A 16,796-nucleotide genomic window follows, 5' to 3' on the forward strand; every position below is an offset into this window, starting at 1 on the left:
CAGTACATCCCTCACCAACCTTCCCCCAAACAAATAATGTTTCCAACCAAACAAACTTTTATGTCCCAAACAGGTCCAAAACCCACCCCGTTAAAAGGCATGGTCTTGTGACATCACCAATGGTGGTGGCCTTCGGTGAAGATTGTAATGAACCCTTCCTCAGCTTGCATGGGAGGGTGTTTCCTGATTGTTGGTGGGGCCTGTGTCTTCTTCTCTGGATCTCTCTCCCCCCCCTCTGATTTTCTTTGGGCACTGAGCATGGCTCTGGTTCGATTCCTGGCGCTGTTCTAGACGGTCCATCCCAACACATCTATGTCAGCAAGTCAAGTAACTTTGGAAACCAGGAAAAAAGGCCAAAAAAGGCAAATTCATATAACAATAAAAAGCAATAAATCAATAGATATATGTCACAAGATCGAAAGATCATATTAGTTACAAAAGGAAAGGAAAAAGCAAATTAAAACATTGTCAAATATCAAATAGAGAATACCTCAGAATTACCAATCCCGAGAGATACTCCGGGGTTCGCGCAAGCAATGCGTGTTTATGCGCTGAGTAGAGCTAGAGCTGTTAAACATACACTGAGTAGAAACAACAACTGTAAGTATAACACAGCTTACTTATATTGTCTAGAACATAATGTGCTCTAAAAGTAATGGTGATAAATGATACTTAGGACCAGAGTATAATGTACAAGATGACAAAGGTGCAGAATTAATCTGATAGAGACTTCTAGCTACAGATTCCTTACCTTTAGAATTTCCAGGCGTCATCTTAGAATCCGGAACTTTTGCTGAACAATACCCTTGCGCGCACCATCGGGTGGTGTCATTCCGATTCACGTGGCGTCATTGGAACCGCCTGTGACGTCACGGTCGCTTATAAAGGCACCACCCAGGCGCACGTACATCAGTTCTTTTCCTTCCGCGCCTGGTTCGCAGGTACGCAGATCCGAAACAGAGCTACCCTCTGTCTTTTTTGACAGACCTTTTCGACTTTTTGTGTCTGTGTAAGGATGACCAACACAGGGGAACACAGCTATGCTTGTTACATGTCTAGCTGATGATAGAAGGTCAGCGATAAGGTGAACGGCGCAAGAATACCTGGTGGCACCTATTGTGCTAATTAGCCCATCCTATGCATTTATTGTGTTCAAAGCTAAGAGACGAGCAGGAAGTCCTCTGTATTCAACGTTACAAAAACCTCTAACTAGGGCCCGCTGTCCTAATGTGAAATAAAGAGGATATCAGCTATTATAAACCCCAAAAATGAACACTAAGGCTGCAGGAACCCATAAATCGCTCACAAGAGAGGTTTATTGCATAAGGTTCATGTGTTTCCTAATACAGATGTCTCTCCATATAAAAGCGGCAACTTTAAAACACACGTGTAAGTCCTCCAAGGAACATAAAAACATATAAGCTTCCTCATGCTTCCTAATCCTATTTACTGTAAATAGTGGTTTAAGATATAATTTCCAAATATCTATGTAGAAAATGCAAAATAAAATAATGTGCAATGTGGACTGGGACGATCTCCTGTCACAAGTGCATTTCACGCCTCCTCCGGGCACTGCTTCGATTTGGGGAAGGCCCCCAATGCTGTGCCCAGAGGTAGTCGTGTTAGAATGATGTTGGATGTTGTCTGGCATTGGCAGGTACTGCTGAAGGTGTCACCGAAAAGATATGCAGCCACAGATGGCCTGATGGAGCCAATGGCTCTTCTGGTGTCATTCATTCCACTGAGTGACCTAAGCTCCAATCCCCTGTTGCTGAGATGCTTCGTACAGTCTGGTCTATCTAAGGACACAAGAGCCACGGAATTCTCATTGCCTTATCCATTTTTAAACAATCTGATATGATACATTAAATGCCACAGCTGTAGAAGTTTAACTGATAATAGGTCATCCAGATGTGGCAGCCCCAGTACTCTATGTACTATGTCCACTGGTGTAAATTAAGGAACAGCAAGAAATCGCTGTAAAAATATTTTATTGACTTTGCAAAATAGTGCGCTTAACGTAGCCCCAAAGTCCACAGCCGTAAGAGGCTACAGAAAAACATTTTGTGCTTTAAATTGAAACCATTTCCCTGATCGATTTACACCTCAATCTGGAGGAAAACCCAAAGATGCCCTCACAGGCCCACACCATCATCAACCTTTTGTTTTCAATGTGCTTAATCCACAAACCACTTGTAGTAAAAAGAATGCCCAGGAGAATGAAGTGACCCTTGTGACCTTTGTACTGTTAATGTGGTGAGTTTGTGATTTACATATGCCCTGTCCACAGATCTTCATATATGTTTTCTTCAGATATATTGTAAGTTCCCTCAACACCATAAATTTAGAAAAGCAAACCATTAAAAGTTGCAGACCGTTAGCGGTCCTTGACAATAGGGCAGCATCGTCCGCGTAAAGGAATCATCTAAGTTATTTCCGGCATCTTCCTAACTAGGCCTTATCTCTGCCAACAGACTGTGGGATCCAGCCCTTGGTGCCTTTTTAAACCGTGATGTGCTGCAGCTCACTAGCTAGTCACCCCTTTTTGCCATGCCCATTGTCCCCTTCAAGGCAATCATTTTCCCGAGTTAACTCTCAAACAGAGTGCGGAACATACACCCCAAATTCTTGTCCTTGCTCATGACCCAGTGCCCAACTCCAAGGCCCGATGCTTGGCGCGCCTCTTGCAGCTGGCCACACTGTTATGGTTGATCTTTCCTTGCTGGGTCTCTGATGCATTGTGTGGGCTTGGAACCCATGAAGGATCCGAAGCAGCGTGTCTACCACAGATCACCCTAATATAAGGAACGCTGGGGGGCACCTGTTGGTACCGTTTGGGGTTTGGTTGTATCCTTGAAGAAACTCATGAATCACAGCCTCCACATGTAGCTGTTCCTCAAACCCAACTTACATGGTCTTTATATGGGTGCGCAAGAGGCGTTCCACCTCCCGGGCTACGGAGGCATGATCTTTTCATAGTTCACCCTAAGTCCAGTGAAGTAGTTGCAGAGATGAGAGGGTTGAACCTCTCGAACTAGGCTGAGCCGTGAACGCTTAGCCAGCATCTTGATTACCCACATAGGCGTGGAAGCTTGCGATTTGGTTGACATTTTGGTAAATGATATGATGAAAACTTCCTCTCCTTTGTCATCATCCTGTCTGTCTCGGCAGTTTCCAGCTGCACCGTCCAGGCTTTGCTAGCTGCCAAATTCCTTGCCACTTGTGGCCACTGATTGAAGCACTTAACTGGGTTATGTCATAGCCTGTATTACCTCTTTGGCCTCCTTAGCACCCCGCGCAGAGTGATTACTCCGGCGACGATTGCGCCTGCCTGGGGCGGGGCATTGCTCTGTAGGACGCGTGCCGTCTTCACAGTATTTACAGGATTTTCGCTCACTGTTTTTTGGGGCAAAACCAGCCTGCTCTTTCTTAGATGCTCTTGTGTCCCAGATGGCCATAGCCAACTTGGGCTTGATGGCTTCATTTCACCCTGTGTGGATCTGCACCAGCGCTGCCTCCATCTTCTCTCATGTTGGAAAGATTGAGAGAACGTCCTAACATCAGGATATCACCGAGTGATGTTCCTGGTTCATGCAGGATCATCTTTCTGACAACACATGATCTGCAATCCTGTATTATTTGAGCTCTGATTTCCTTTAGAGTGTCATCATCGGTGCATGTCAGAGCGAGGTCTCCCAACCTTCCATAGACCCACCAATGGTTTTGTGCTCATGTTGAGTGACATAATGGAGTTTGAAACACTCAAAGTATGGGTTGAGGTTACTGCAAAAATGCCCCTCAAAAGCAACAAGCACCCCTTTATAACTTTCCCACAGGGTGCATGCACAGCATCACAGGAGTGGGCAGAATTTGGTGAGCTCCTACAACTTGTGATCTGGCCAGTGAGGTAGAATTGCCAGGGTCAGGCTCCTGTGCTTCAGCTCCTCCCTGGGGAGTGGGCATGCTCATGCCAGCCAGTCGTGGAACTGTGCATGTAGTGAGAATGGAGTGAGGCTGTGCCCCTGTTTTCCTTCATGCAGGTGTTTTTCTCTGTGACATATGTGACCCATCTGTCACATGCCAGCTATATCGACTTGGGCTGTTAACACAGCAGTGCTCCACTTAGACTGTTTCAAAAAGCTGATCCCCTTTTTTGCCCCGCCCCCTTACATACAGGAGAGGGCCTGCAGGCCCAGTGTTGCACTTCCTATAAAGGTTAGATTTGGGTGGCTGCCTTACTGGTCTGTATTTAATCTTCACTCTCACTGAATGACCGTGTGCGCACAGTTATTCTACAGCAGGGCAACCGCTCACCTCGTCCGCTGCTAGCGTACCTTAACGCAGGCTTACAAACACATGGAGCCCTCCAACTTTACAGTCGAGAGGCTGTGCCACCCATGCAATCCCGCTGGATACGTACAAAACTCAGAATCTGGAAAGGGAGGGACGGCCTGACCACCCAAAAAAAACCAGGGCCATGCGCAGGCCCTTCCCACCTCATCACCAATGTGCGTTGGTGCTCAGCAAGGGAGAGCAGTGGCGCGCAAGAACCACACCATACGCCTGGGTTGGGTTGCAACCGCAGGCCCGTGGCTCTGGTGACCGCACTCGGTCATTAGGGTGCATGCGTGTGCTTGATGAAGTCAAGCCAAGCTCCTCTTGGCCCATACACAAGGTGCAGCAACCCCTGGAAATGAAGGTAGGCTTGAGGCAAAAGAGGATGGCTTGGTGTAGTGGGATTAAGAGTATAGGCAGACATCTAGTGTAGGTGTAATGGAACAACACATCAGAACATGGAGGAGCAAATCAGGGGAGAGGCACTGGACGAGCAGGGCAAGTTTGAGGGAGCGATGGTTTTCTTGAGGGTAGGGAGAGGATGGATGTGGAAATAAGAGGGGAATATGGCGGACGGTAAGAATGCTCCTCTCTGAGCTCCTTCAGTTACAGGATCGCACTCTAGTGCAATAGCTCAACCAAATCCCTTGAAAATATTAAGAAACCCAGTTACCGGGTGGACTAATAGTAGGTGTTGGATACTCTGCAGACACTGCCCTTTTCCAATGTGGATTGATCACTGTCTTTAGCCAGAGATCCTGTAAGTTTCATCTATCTTGGGATCGCTGGAGATAAGGTGGGTTGGTGGCGCTGAGAAGGAATAGCTTTCTGGGGACACAATCTGGTTCGGGCTGGACACTGCAGCCCCCCATAGCGAGAGAAGGTGGACGGAGCAGACACTGCCACTCCCTCGGGGCAGAGCAAGTGAGGACTGGCGAGGATCCCGCAGAGCACGCTCCTTGTGTTCCACATCTAGACTCCTGAACGGGGTGGGGGCATAATGGTGTTCTCTCTCTTTATCACCGCTTTGCCACTGGCCTGCATAGTCCAGAACTCTCTCTGCTCCCTGGAGCTGCTTGTTCATGATTGTAAGTGAACAAAGGGCCACAAACCACTGAATGGTGGAAGCCGTATTTGCAGAGTGAAAGAAGTGGAGCTGTTACTGGAAAAAAGGGGTAATAAGATGTTCATGGCAGAAGGGTTGAACTGGAACAGAAGAAGCATGGAAGCAATCTCAGAAAAGGTCTGGAGGATGGAGAGTAGAGGGCAGAGACTGCAGAGATGTAAGGACATACAGCCAACACTCTGGAGGGGAAGGAGGTCCTGGGTAATTTGTGGAAGGTGCAGTGAGGTTGAAATGTATCAGTTACAGCTCTTCTTCACTTCCGTTGACACACGGTTTCTCATAGTTGCTGTACATTATTAAATATTTTAGTAGTTGGCAGTTCATGGTCATTAATTATGCAGGAGTCATGGCCTGGGGAGCGGATAGATTGCACTTTGTGAAGCTCTGCCAGGTTCATGTAAGGATCTAAAAGCGGATAGTGTTCCAAGGCATTGATTGGTATTGAAGCACTCACATTTAACCACTTGTGGAGTACTGACGGGAACGGACTCTTATGGAGTTACTTATTTGTGGTATCTTGCTTTTTCTCTGATTATTTTATCCCTGCGGAAGGCTGCTGTGGCATGGCAGAGGAGGCCTCCTGCCAGAGTGGACACTGTTTTCCCCCACGGGCCGTGAAAGTTTGGCCGAGCAGCAATTATGAATGTGGAGGTGCGGCTTCCAGGCCTGGGCCTGGATCCCGGGGATCATGGGAAGAGGTCGGCTCCCCTCTGAAGCAGTGAGTGGCATGGGCTGATCGCTGTGGTCATTACCTTGTCATTGCCTGGCAGAGACTAGTGAAAGAGGGTCTTCTGTGTGAGACACACCGAGGTCCGCATGGGCTACCTGCTGCTGGGGCCCAGCCTTATCACCTAAATAACCATGTACGAGACAGTCTGCAAGGAGATGTTCCCGCACCATTTTCTGGCCTTCTGGTACACCCCGACAGGAGTGTTGGCAACACTAGATAGGGAGATATTTGGAGGTGGCATGACCTGATTGGGACTGATCACTGGAAGCTCCACGCATTGGGGACCGCCTTGTGCCTCCTTGCCATGCCGGGGCCCTTCATATGGGGTGGTGAGGTGGGGCGGGTCTTTTTGTCCTGCGGTTTCAGGTTGCATGGTAACTCAGAGGTGGCCATATCATACAGGTTACACTGCTACATTCATTGTGCCTATTCCTCCTGGACTCACATTTTACTAGGACTACTTAGTCTCTCACAGGAGACCACCCTGATTGAAATCGCAGGAGTGGGTGACACATGACCCTGTTGTTATTCCGCCCCCATCCTCTGACAACTCTGCCATTCAGAACTACAGCCCATATTCACAATAACCTTTTGTAGGCCGACACTGTTCGTGTACCCCCTGTCGCACCCTTCTACATTGCTGGATTGGGGGTAAGGCAGGTCTCTATCCCTCAGACTAAACTGAAGTACCCTGAACTTCGCTGGCATAGGTTGACCTTGCTTGATTCAGTGCTTTGATCCCACAAGAGCAACAAGAGGGTGCTCTACAACACACAACTACACGGCTGCTCTCCCAGATGGGGAGGCACAAACCTGTAAGATCTGTTACCCGCCTGCAGTCCCTGTCATGAGTTTCCAATGTAGGGCCACCCTATAATCCACAGAACAAGGGTAATAAGTAATATATCAAAAAAGCTTCTGCCAGGAATTCCTCAAATGGGGAAACATGTTTTTCCTTCCAAATTATGATAATGGGTAGTATGGCAAACTCAATAGAACAATGATTCATACAAAGATGCACAATCCTCCAACTTGATAATATGCAATTGTATTTTCTTTATATTTCAAAAAGTAACAAGACTGATTTAACGAGCAGGTGCTCCAAAGTGACAGTGCAGTGAGAAGTGCAAATACAAATCTAGACGTTATATATACACTGTCAGCAATGCATAGAGGCACCCACAAGTTTGGATTATTGAACACAAATGCAATATTGTAGTGTTTGTGAAGTCCAAAGATTGATGAACATGTGTTACCTCAATCATATGTTGATGTTTCGACTCCAATTGAAATGAATAGTCTGGGGTCTTCATCAGGGCATATTAATAGTAGACACACAGACCAGTATTACTAATGGTCCAAACTAGACTCAATGTTTGCTTGCCAGCCTTTAATATTGAGAGAACATAAGGAGGCCAAATAGAACCTTCTGTAAAGTCAATCATATCAGCAACAGGCAGTCACTGCAAGCTAGCGTCAATGTCGGAGCTCCCTGTGCATCCAATACCTTCCAAGGGAAACATAAGCAAAAAAAGTCATGATGGCAGAGCATTTCAAAGGGGCAGCCCAGTGGGATCCTCTGTATGAGAATTGATTGAGGCTGGACCGTCGGCAGAAAAACTGGATATGATTCTACAAGCGATTGCTCCAACCAGCTTGGCCCTAAAGGGCAAGGTTGATGCAGTGGCTATTGAGCTGAGACTCCTGAGTGACAATGAGAGTAAACTGTCAGACTGTGTCACAAATGCTTAACAGCCATATAGGACCTCCAGCCGCAGACAGCTGACCTCGCTAAACAAATGAGGTCTGGTTTGTAGAGGGTAGAGTGAATGATCTCAATGCAACAAAGTTTGCATTGTTCACCTACCAGAGGCCACAGAGGGAACAGATCTGATCACCTTCATCGAAACTTGGCTCTCCACTTAGGTCGCGCCTACAGGTATTTCCTCTCTCTTGAGCGAGGTTAGCAGGTGCATGCCCGCGTCCTCCACCTGGAGCTTCCCCCAGGCCAATAATAGCTAGGATATTAAACTTTAGGGACAAAGATGTAATATTGCAAGCTGCAACACAGATGGACCATATAACCTTTGGAAATGCAGGCATCTTGATCTTTCAGGACTACACCATTGCAGCACTGAGGATCTTTGTTTTCGATTTTCAAATGGAAACTTGAGGGACCTTGGCCTTAAGTACTCCTCACTCTTCCCTGTGAAGCTGAAGGTCATGGCGAACCAATGCTCATGGTTTTTACAGAAGCCATCGAGACCTAGGAGAGGGTCGAACAACAACAAAATGAGCTTGCGACTGGGAGTGGGACCCCTTAGACTCACTTGAAAGGAGTCCACCTTGTAGGCAGCACCTGCCGTTGGTGCCTGTCATGTAAATCCACCTCTAATACACCTTCACCGGCTGAGTCACAGAGAGAAATGTTCTCAACATTGACCACTGCATCACAGTTACGTGATCCTGGCCTGCATCATGCCACTGATGACTCAGACAATGCTCCCCCGGATACGGAATCAGGGGCTTCTCGTATGAGCTGTGCTTCAATGATTCCTTCTTCAATTACGCTAGAAACAGCTGAGGACAAAATATAGTTGAATGAGCCATGCAGATCATATAATCGGTGGGAGTAGGGCGCTCATTGACTGTACGGATTTCAGTGTGCTTGCTTTCTCCTATTACGTTGTATTATACACCTCTGCCTCAGGTGCCCCTGAGGTGTGGTGTGATGCTGTGCCCCTGACCCGTGCGGCCATTGAGAGGCTTTGTTCCTTGCAGGTGCTGTGGGGGTTGATGAGGTTATGGGTAGCCCTTGCTGCCCATGGTCACGCACTGACTGGTATACTTTCACTTACATGATATCCTGTCTTTTAGTGGGCACCGTGTTGGTCTCCACTCCAGTTGTTCCACTACTGCTAGTTCCCCCCCCCCGCCAACGGGTCCATTATGGCCCAGAAAAGCCACTAGTTACAGTTTCTCTTACGTTTATTGTTTGGGTAGCCCGATGTTGCTCTACCTTCCTGGGATGGGGGTTTGGAAAGTTCTTACAGCCAAGCCTGATCTTCAGTTCAAAACTCTGGTTGTCAGTGGAAGGCACGCCCGGAGTTCTCTATCTTTAGTTGCTGAGACTTGATGGCCCTAGATACGACCACATCCCTATACCCTGCAACATGGTCAAATTAACATTAGTGTTGTGGAATGTCCGGTCGTGGGCACCGCAAAAAATGCTATGGCATACACACATTCCTTAACTGCAGAGAGACCCACATCGCCTTTTTGCAGGTGACTCACCTTGTCTGGCCCCATCAGGGGAGTCTTATCTGGTTCAAGTCAATAAACCCCCTTCAAGTGTAGCAGGCACAGAGGGATGTTATCTACTTGTGTACAGTATCTTGGATGGTACTGCATCTTGAATGGATCTTGGAGGGCAGTGTGTATTCTCCAAATATATGGCAATCCCAGTTCCTAGTGGAAATGTTGGGCAACTGATTCACTGGTCCCACCTCCCCTGGATGACTGGGTGTGACCTCAGTTGTACACTGGACGTCCTCCTTGACAGGCCTCGCACACCTACAGCACAAAATGCTACCCACCTGACACAGTAGTTGTCACACTTGCCTTTATGCGATGTCTGGAGGGCCTGACACAAAAAATAAATCCTTTTCCTTCCCTCACACAACCTCCGCGTCCACATGGACTGTTTCCTATGACACACAGCTTCTCTTGTCCAACACGGAATATATATATATATATATGCAAGGCCCTATCCGATCATAACCCTCTATTTCTACAACTCACCTTGGGCGGGGGCGGGGTCCCAACTTGGAGGCTGCAGCCTTTTGCCTCTTAGGATCAGGTCTTCTGCAACATTATCCAGGAAACTAAATCTCTCGAAATTTGCTGAAAGCAGTAACATTGCTTCCACCCGCTTTGTGAAATGGGATGTGCTTCAAACAGTTATAGATGGACTCTGTATATGCTCAATTATTGGGACTCGTAGACCACTAGAACGAGAATTGGTACATCTCAAGGGCTCTCTAGGTGGACAGGAATAGGCTGCAGGAACAGATGGAATTGCTAGAGAGGAGCTTCTAGCTGCTCGAGAGCATCAGGCACAACTGATTGACTCCCTTCATTGCATCAATTACAAGGCACACCAGGCCAAGACACATGCGTAGGGGGATAGGTCTGGGAGATTAATAGCCTGGCTGATTTAGAAGGACTCTGCCACAGTTACCATTGCTGCCATCTGACTCTCTCCAGACAACATAGCTTACTTGCAGGAAACTATTCATGCCGCCTTCTACGCCCACTATGAGGCACTCTATTGCCCTGAGAGCTTTCTCTCGCAACCTAACATTGACAATTTTTTGCCTGGGCTGACCATGCCGGTGGAGCCTGCTGACCGCATTGAATTACTAGAGTGTCTGATCATGGAACAGGAGATCCAGCATGCTCTGCCCTAAGTTGTCAGAGTTTATAATTCGTCACTAACCACAAAATTATTGTCACCATCTATGTGAAGGGATCGCCCAGCTTCCTCCCTAAACCAGGACATTACTCCCTAAATGTTTCTTCCTACAGACCCCTGGCCATGTTTGTCAGTGATTACAAGCTTCTAAGTAAGATTTTACCAATGAGACTATCATGCCTGATCTGGTCACCCTGACCAGAATGGCTTTGTACCTGGCAGATCCACGTCCCTCAACATACACAGGTTGCAAAGGCTACTGGAGGCGGTGCCTCAGCACTGCCCTACTCTGCTTTCTTTGTCCCAGATTTTTAGAAAAGGCCTTTGACATGGTTGACTGGGAGTACATGTTTGCTGTGCTGTGCAGGGTGGGATTGGGTTGCAGGATGCTGAGGCTGATTAGACTACTCTACTCGGAGCCACTCGCCAGGGTAAAAATTAGCCAACTTATTTCCAACCCATCCCCCATAAAACGAGGTACACGCCAGGGGTGCCCACTTTTGCCACTCCTATCTGCACTGGCGATTGAGCCTTTAGCTCTATGATAGTCAGGAAGAGATTGGGGTATTCCGATCAGTGGAGAGTTGCACGCTGGTTCCCCCATGCCAATAACGTCTTAATGTATTTCAAAGCTATTCCGGCAGGCGTGGATGCGTGGCACATATCTTGAGGACCTTTAAAGTGGCTTCAGACCTTGAGGTTAACTGGGCCAAGGTGTTCCCGCTGAACCCCACCTGGAGGATGCAAAAAATGATAGTAAATACTAAATGATGTGTGAGCCCTCCACCACCGATACCTTGGCATTATTAATATATATAATTCCCGTAAAGATTTACTGGATGGGAATATAATGTAGCCCGTGTCTTCCCTTCAAGAACAAATCATGTTCTGGCGATCCCCCCCTCTGACATTACAGGGCAGAGTTACCCTTGCTAAAAGGATAATGTTACAGAGACTTCTTTATTACCTCGCTAACGTACCAATCCATGTGCCTAGCAACCTATTTCATACTGTGAACAACATACTGGGGGCCCTGATCTGGAGCAAAAGGTGGTGCGGAGTTGCCTTGACCAAGCTGCAACTTCCCAAGGAACACAAAGGCTTTGATTTCCCGGGCTTCATGCAGTATTACTTGGCAGCTTAGCTCCAGCGGGCTGCTCGTTGGCTGGCTGCCTGCAAATTGTCCGAAGTGGGTGGGTGCGGCGCGCGGGATGCTCAAACTGTTGTCCGAGAGCTTTTCATCCCTAAATCAACCCTGCCTGATGTCTCAAACATATTGCTGCTTATTGCCCACAGTAGCTATTGCACAGCCTTAGGGGTTTCTCCTAATGTCACACTATATGATCCAGAGATCCTCCTGAAAAGTATACGCGATTTCCAACGAACCACTGGGATTTGCACTGCAGAGGCTCTGCTGCCTCAAGCACTGTTCACCATTGGGTCTTGCCCGAGACTCATCTCTGGGTTGCTCAGAGCCATTCCAGATCGGTCCATGGCCCCTTATGCATCACTCCAGCATACGTGGGAAATAGATATTGGCCACCCTTTAACTCAAAAAGAATGGGAGATTACACACTCCCATCCACACAAAGTCTCCTGCAATGCAAGATTCCAATACATCCAACACAATGTTCTGCATTAAGCTTACCAGACCCCAGCACGGCTGAGCAAATTTGACTCTACTTGCACTTTAGACTGCTCACGTTGCCACACCTCTAATGCAGACATCAAACACATGTTTTAGGATTACCCAAGGGCACAGACTTTCTGGACTGAGGTCTGCATGATTCTCTCGTAAACCACTGGCGACTGCAAATTAAACTGCATGGAGTGCTGAGTATTGGGGTTTAATAAGCAACCAAAATCTAGTGAGGCAACAAGGTGATTCCTAGATTTAGCCCTTCTCTTGGATAGGCAGTCAGTTACAATGAGGTGTAAGGACCCGTCTCTGCCTGGGATAACCAGTGGCAGGACACGGTGAACCACGGGCGGAATTAGAATCTGTATCCCTATGATGGGAGGAGGTACTTGGACTCTGAAAGCACCCCATCTCTTCCATATGGGACAAACTGATTGTTTCATTCAATGATGACCTTAAAAATGACTCTAGACCACCATAGACAGATTTGAATGCTCTTTGATGTCATTGCCATGTGTGGTCCTACCATGAAGAACCCATCGCACAGCCCCGGCTCTTGTTTGGCTCCCCTGACATGCATGAACTGGCGACCAACCCACCCAGACTACGACACCACCCTGCCTACATTTATATGACTCATACTACATGTGAGTCTTGCTATAGCTTTGTAAAGTTGTGTTGCTTTGTTTACTTCACTCATATTATTATAATGTCTTATTGATTTGTGTATGATGCTCTGTCATGTTCTTTGTCTACTAAAATAAAATGAAAAGCCCAATAAAATTTGGTTTAAAAAAAAACACCAGGGACGCTAAGGTGTATGGCTCTATAACACACCCCTGAATGCCTCATTTATGGAAACTGAGCAGGGGTAAAGGGGGTTTGGCCATCCATATTCCAGGTGTATTTGGAGGGATTGTTAGAAATAAAGTGTCCCTTAAACCCTCTCTGCGTTGCATGCCTCTCCTGTCAGCCTTATCAATATGAACTTTGTCCACAGGGTTTCCTCTTGAGCCCCTTGGTCCAACTCCACCGGAAGAAGATATCAGACCCTTGTTCCTTTTGGAAACCTGTAGATGCTATTAAGAGCTCCTTCTGGGTTGGAACACCAGTGCGACTAGTAACACGAGGAATTCTTTTATAGAAGAAGCTTGATGTAGTGCGAAGTAATGTTTTCATGGTGCAGAAATAGTCAGGATGCACCTTGGCGCTATCTTCAAATGATGACCCAATGAGAAACGATAGAAAATACCATCTCAAGAAGACCACCTCATGCTAATGGTTTTGCCATTGATTGTACAGAAAGTAGGCATTGACAAAATTATTATCAGCGAGATGCGGCAGGTAAATTACAAGCATTAGCAAAGCCATTTTGTCAAGCTTTGCCAACACTTGTTATTTTCTGTTACCGCTACTGCCTTCATTCCCTGTGACTTCTGATCGAGCACTGCTGATGTTTATGTATGGTACCTGTTGAATATGTATTAAAAAGGTGGTTTCTTATATTGATAGAAAGCGGTGCAGTTCTTTGTTACAGTGTATTGGGTGGAAGGCACTGTCAAACTATCTAGACAGCTTTTGCTGGCTATGTTCTATCTTTCCTACTCTGTGTCAACGTTGTTGGTGCGGTATTATAGTCAATATGATGCACTTTCTTTTCTTTTATTCAAAATATTATTAATATTAAAAAGTTAGGAAGTAAAAAATAAAGTGGCTTGCTTGATCTAATATAATGTCTTTTACAATTTTCATTTAGGCAAAGTCTCACTTTAGCAATGTTTCTCTTCTAGGCGCTTCCTTCGACAAGACATCTGCAACTTGGGTGGCCCTGGCCCGTGTAGCTGGTCTTTGCAACCGTGCAGTCTTCCAGGCAGGACAGGACAGCGTTACTATCCTTAAGGTGAGTGAAGCACCAGACACTGGGCAAGTTGGGACCATTCTGACAAAAAGTATGGCCAAAATAAGTTATCAGCATGCAGCGTTGGGCAAACATATCTTTTTCTGCATGTAAGAAAGTGATTTGTAATGGAGAGTTCTAAGGGCAGATTCCTCACCTTTGGAATATCCCCGGTGCCAGACTGGATCTGGAAAATTGTATGGCAGCGCTCCTGTGACCCAATAGGTGGTGCCGTGTGCCTCCACAGTGACTCCCTAGAGGGGGAGAGGTTAGCCGTCTATACGCCCGCTCCTCCGTGCTGATGTCAGTTCCTTCCTTTCCATGCCCTCCTTAGCTCCTACACCAGCAAAAAGAGGATGCTGATGGTAATTACAATGTTGATGAACAGGAGAGGAGGAAGAGTACATGATGCTCATGATCAGCCTGTTGATTATCCATGCAAACCCTCCTCCACCAAAGAGGGTGAGTAGGATGCTTACATCATTCCTCGTGTCCAGAGCCATCTCCTAATGACTCACCTGAGAATGGCGGCTCTTCCCGGAGCCTCCTGGAGAGCAGCCAAAGCGAGCTGTCCAATCTACCACTAAACTTCTGTCACCTTTAGACTCAGTCTCAATGCCAAAAAGTAAATTTTCAAAGGGCTTGGTATTGGTAGATGCACAGATAGCTTCAGTGGAAGAGAAAGACCATCCTTCTGTGCAAAAAGGAAGTTATTCGGTTGGTTAGATCTTGTCCAATCAATGTGTCATGGTATAAAAGGTCAAGGTCCTCTGTTTCAGCACTTCAAGTGTATTTTCAACAAGATATCCGATTATGTTTTACTCAGTTATGCTACTAGCATATGATTACCACATTTTTCCTCTCATAAAATTCACAAGCCAGGACCTGTATGATGGACGAGGCTTATGGCAGATATGTTGACGTGTCTTTTCCCGGGTCATCATCATCAGTGTCTTGGCATTTGATATTAAGTTGTAAGCGACTATAAGGTGGCCCTAATGGTCCTTTATCACCAGACTCTTCCATCTGTAGGAGATGTACAGGAGGCAGAGGAGACACCGCTCTCAGAGATATCTGATCCAGGCATAAAGTTACTGGAATCCCTTCCTCTGAAATGAATACTGTCTCCTTCTGTGACATCAACAAACTTGTCAACGACGGTGCCGATGACGAGGAAAGAGTTTACTTTTTCAAAACCACCTGCAAGAGTGATGTTGGTCTTGTCATCGTCGATGTAAAGGTTCCTGTCAACTGGATCGCTGTTGTTGATTTAGTCAACAAAGAGGTCATCAGTTTCTTCATCAATGAGAAAGATGTAATCATTGTCGTTATCGTCATCATCGGAGTCACTTACGGCATAGTCATCACTGGCAAGGTAGGTGACGTTCTCCCCATCGACACATCAACCATCGATGAAATGACCCTCAATGATGGGTCCACGATGAATGGATTTGTCTTGATGACAGTCACTTAAAAGGAGTCACATGCACTGATGAAGAAGAGGAAGACTTTTTGTGAAAGGAAGATGGACTAGAAACTCCTATACTCACAGACTTTTCCATTACAGAGTCAGAGACTTTATTTTCTTAGGATGTTATAATATGAGGTTGAACCCTCATTTTTACACTTGCCCCTCGTCTTCAGAATTAGAGTCGGAGTGAGTCTTTTTCTTTTGAAGCCGTAGAAAGGTTCTGCAATGCTAACACTCCTTAGGCTTATGGTGTAGGTGTAGGCAATAAAGGCAATCCTTATGGGGATCTTCAGAGAGCAATCTTGCTTTCCACAAGATTTGCAAGGCCTGAAAAGCCTCCTTTTACATCCCTCTGACATGGTGTTATTCAGGAGAAGAACTCAACAGTTATTACCTCCGAGTTGCTTGAACGGTGAAATACCTCACGTCTGAGAGAAGGAAAGGGTCAAAAAATGACTGACGCACTGTAACTGACAAGAGCTCAGGGAGACTCTCTCACACTTGATGTGTGGTTAGAAATGTGTGGTATGGTGGCCCTGCAGGGGAAGAGTGTTTCAGAGTCTGTGTTCTGATTGGCTGAAGTTTGGTTCTTATAATAGAATGTGAATTGGTTACAAATGTCACTTGGTTTCTCTATAGCTTTCAGTGCTTATGTTTGGCGCTGCTTGATGTTATTACCCTGGGACTCCCACCATGGCGACGGGGAAGATTCAATCATGTGAATCTATGAAAGATATCAATACTGGATAGCCACAGTGTACAGGTAAGAAACTTGTTTCTTCTCAACCGCGTATGGAAGTGAGCCTTTAATAACAATTAATAATCTGACAACAACTTTGGTGAAACTGTCGCAAATGGAGAAAAAAATGTAAGTTTACTGACACTGCTCTAATTTGTATACTTAACCAGGCCACGTTAAGCCTGTGGGCTCAGCTGCTGTGCAACGCAGATCTAGAAATTTCTTTAGACTTTGGATTCCCATTGAGAATAAGGAGAGTCACAAGTGGGACTCCATGTTGAAGCTTGTTAACGTTCTAGCAACTGATGCTGGTAAAATTGCTAATGCCTCTGTGGTTGAAGCCAGGTTTGACCATCAGTTATGGTGCAATACCATACCAGAAGAA

The 16,796-nt window shown here is 46.4% G+C and overlaps 1 protein-coding gene across 1 annotated transcript in view; it reads left to right on the top strand.

Annotated features, from left to right (window-relative positions):
• Positions 1 to 16,796, top strand: part of LOC138248848 (sodium/potassium-transporting ATPase subunit alpha-1-like) — a 285,654-nt gene that overhangs the window by 165,455 nt on the left and 103,403 nt on the right. Inside the window, exon 10 of the mRNA XM_069202802.1 lies at positions 14,095 to 14,204. Within this exon, the coding sequence (XP_069058903.1) occupies positions 14,095 to 14,204 (110 nt within the window). The remainder of the gene's footprint in view (positions 1 to 14,094; positions 14,205 to 16,796) is intronic.

Source organism: Pleurodeles waltl, chromosome 8 (assembly GCF_031143425.1).
Source record: "Pleurodeles waltl isolate 20211129_DDA chromosome 8, aPleWal1.hap1.20221129, whole genome shotgun sequence".
NCBI lineage: Eukaryota > Metazoa > Chordata > Amphibia > Caudata > Salamandridae > Pleurodeles > Pleurodeles waltl.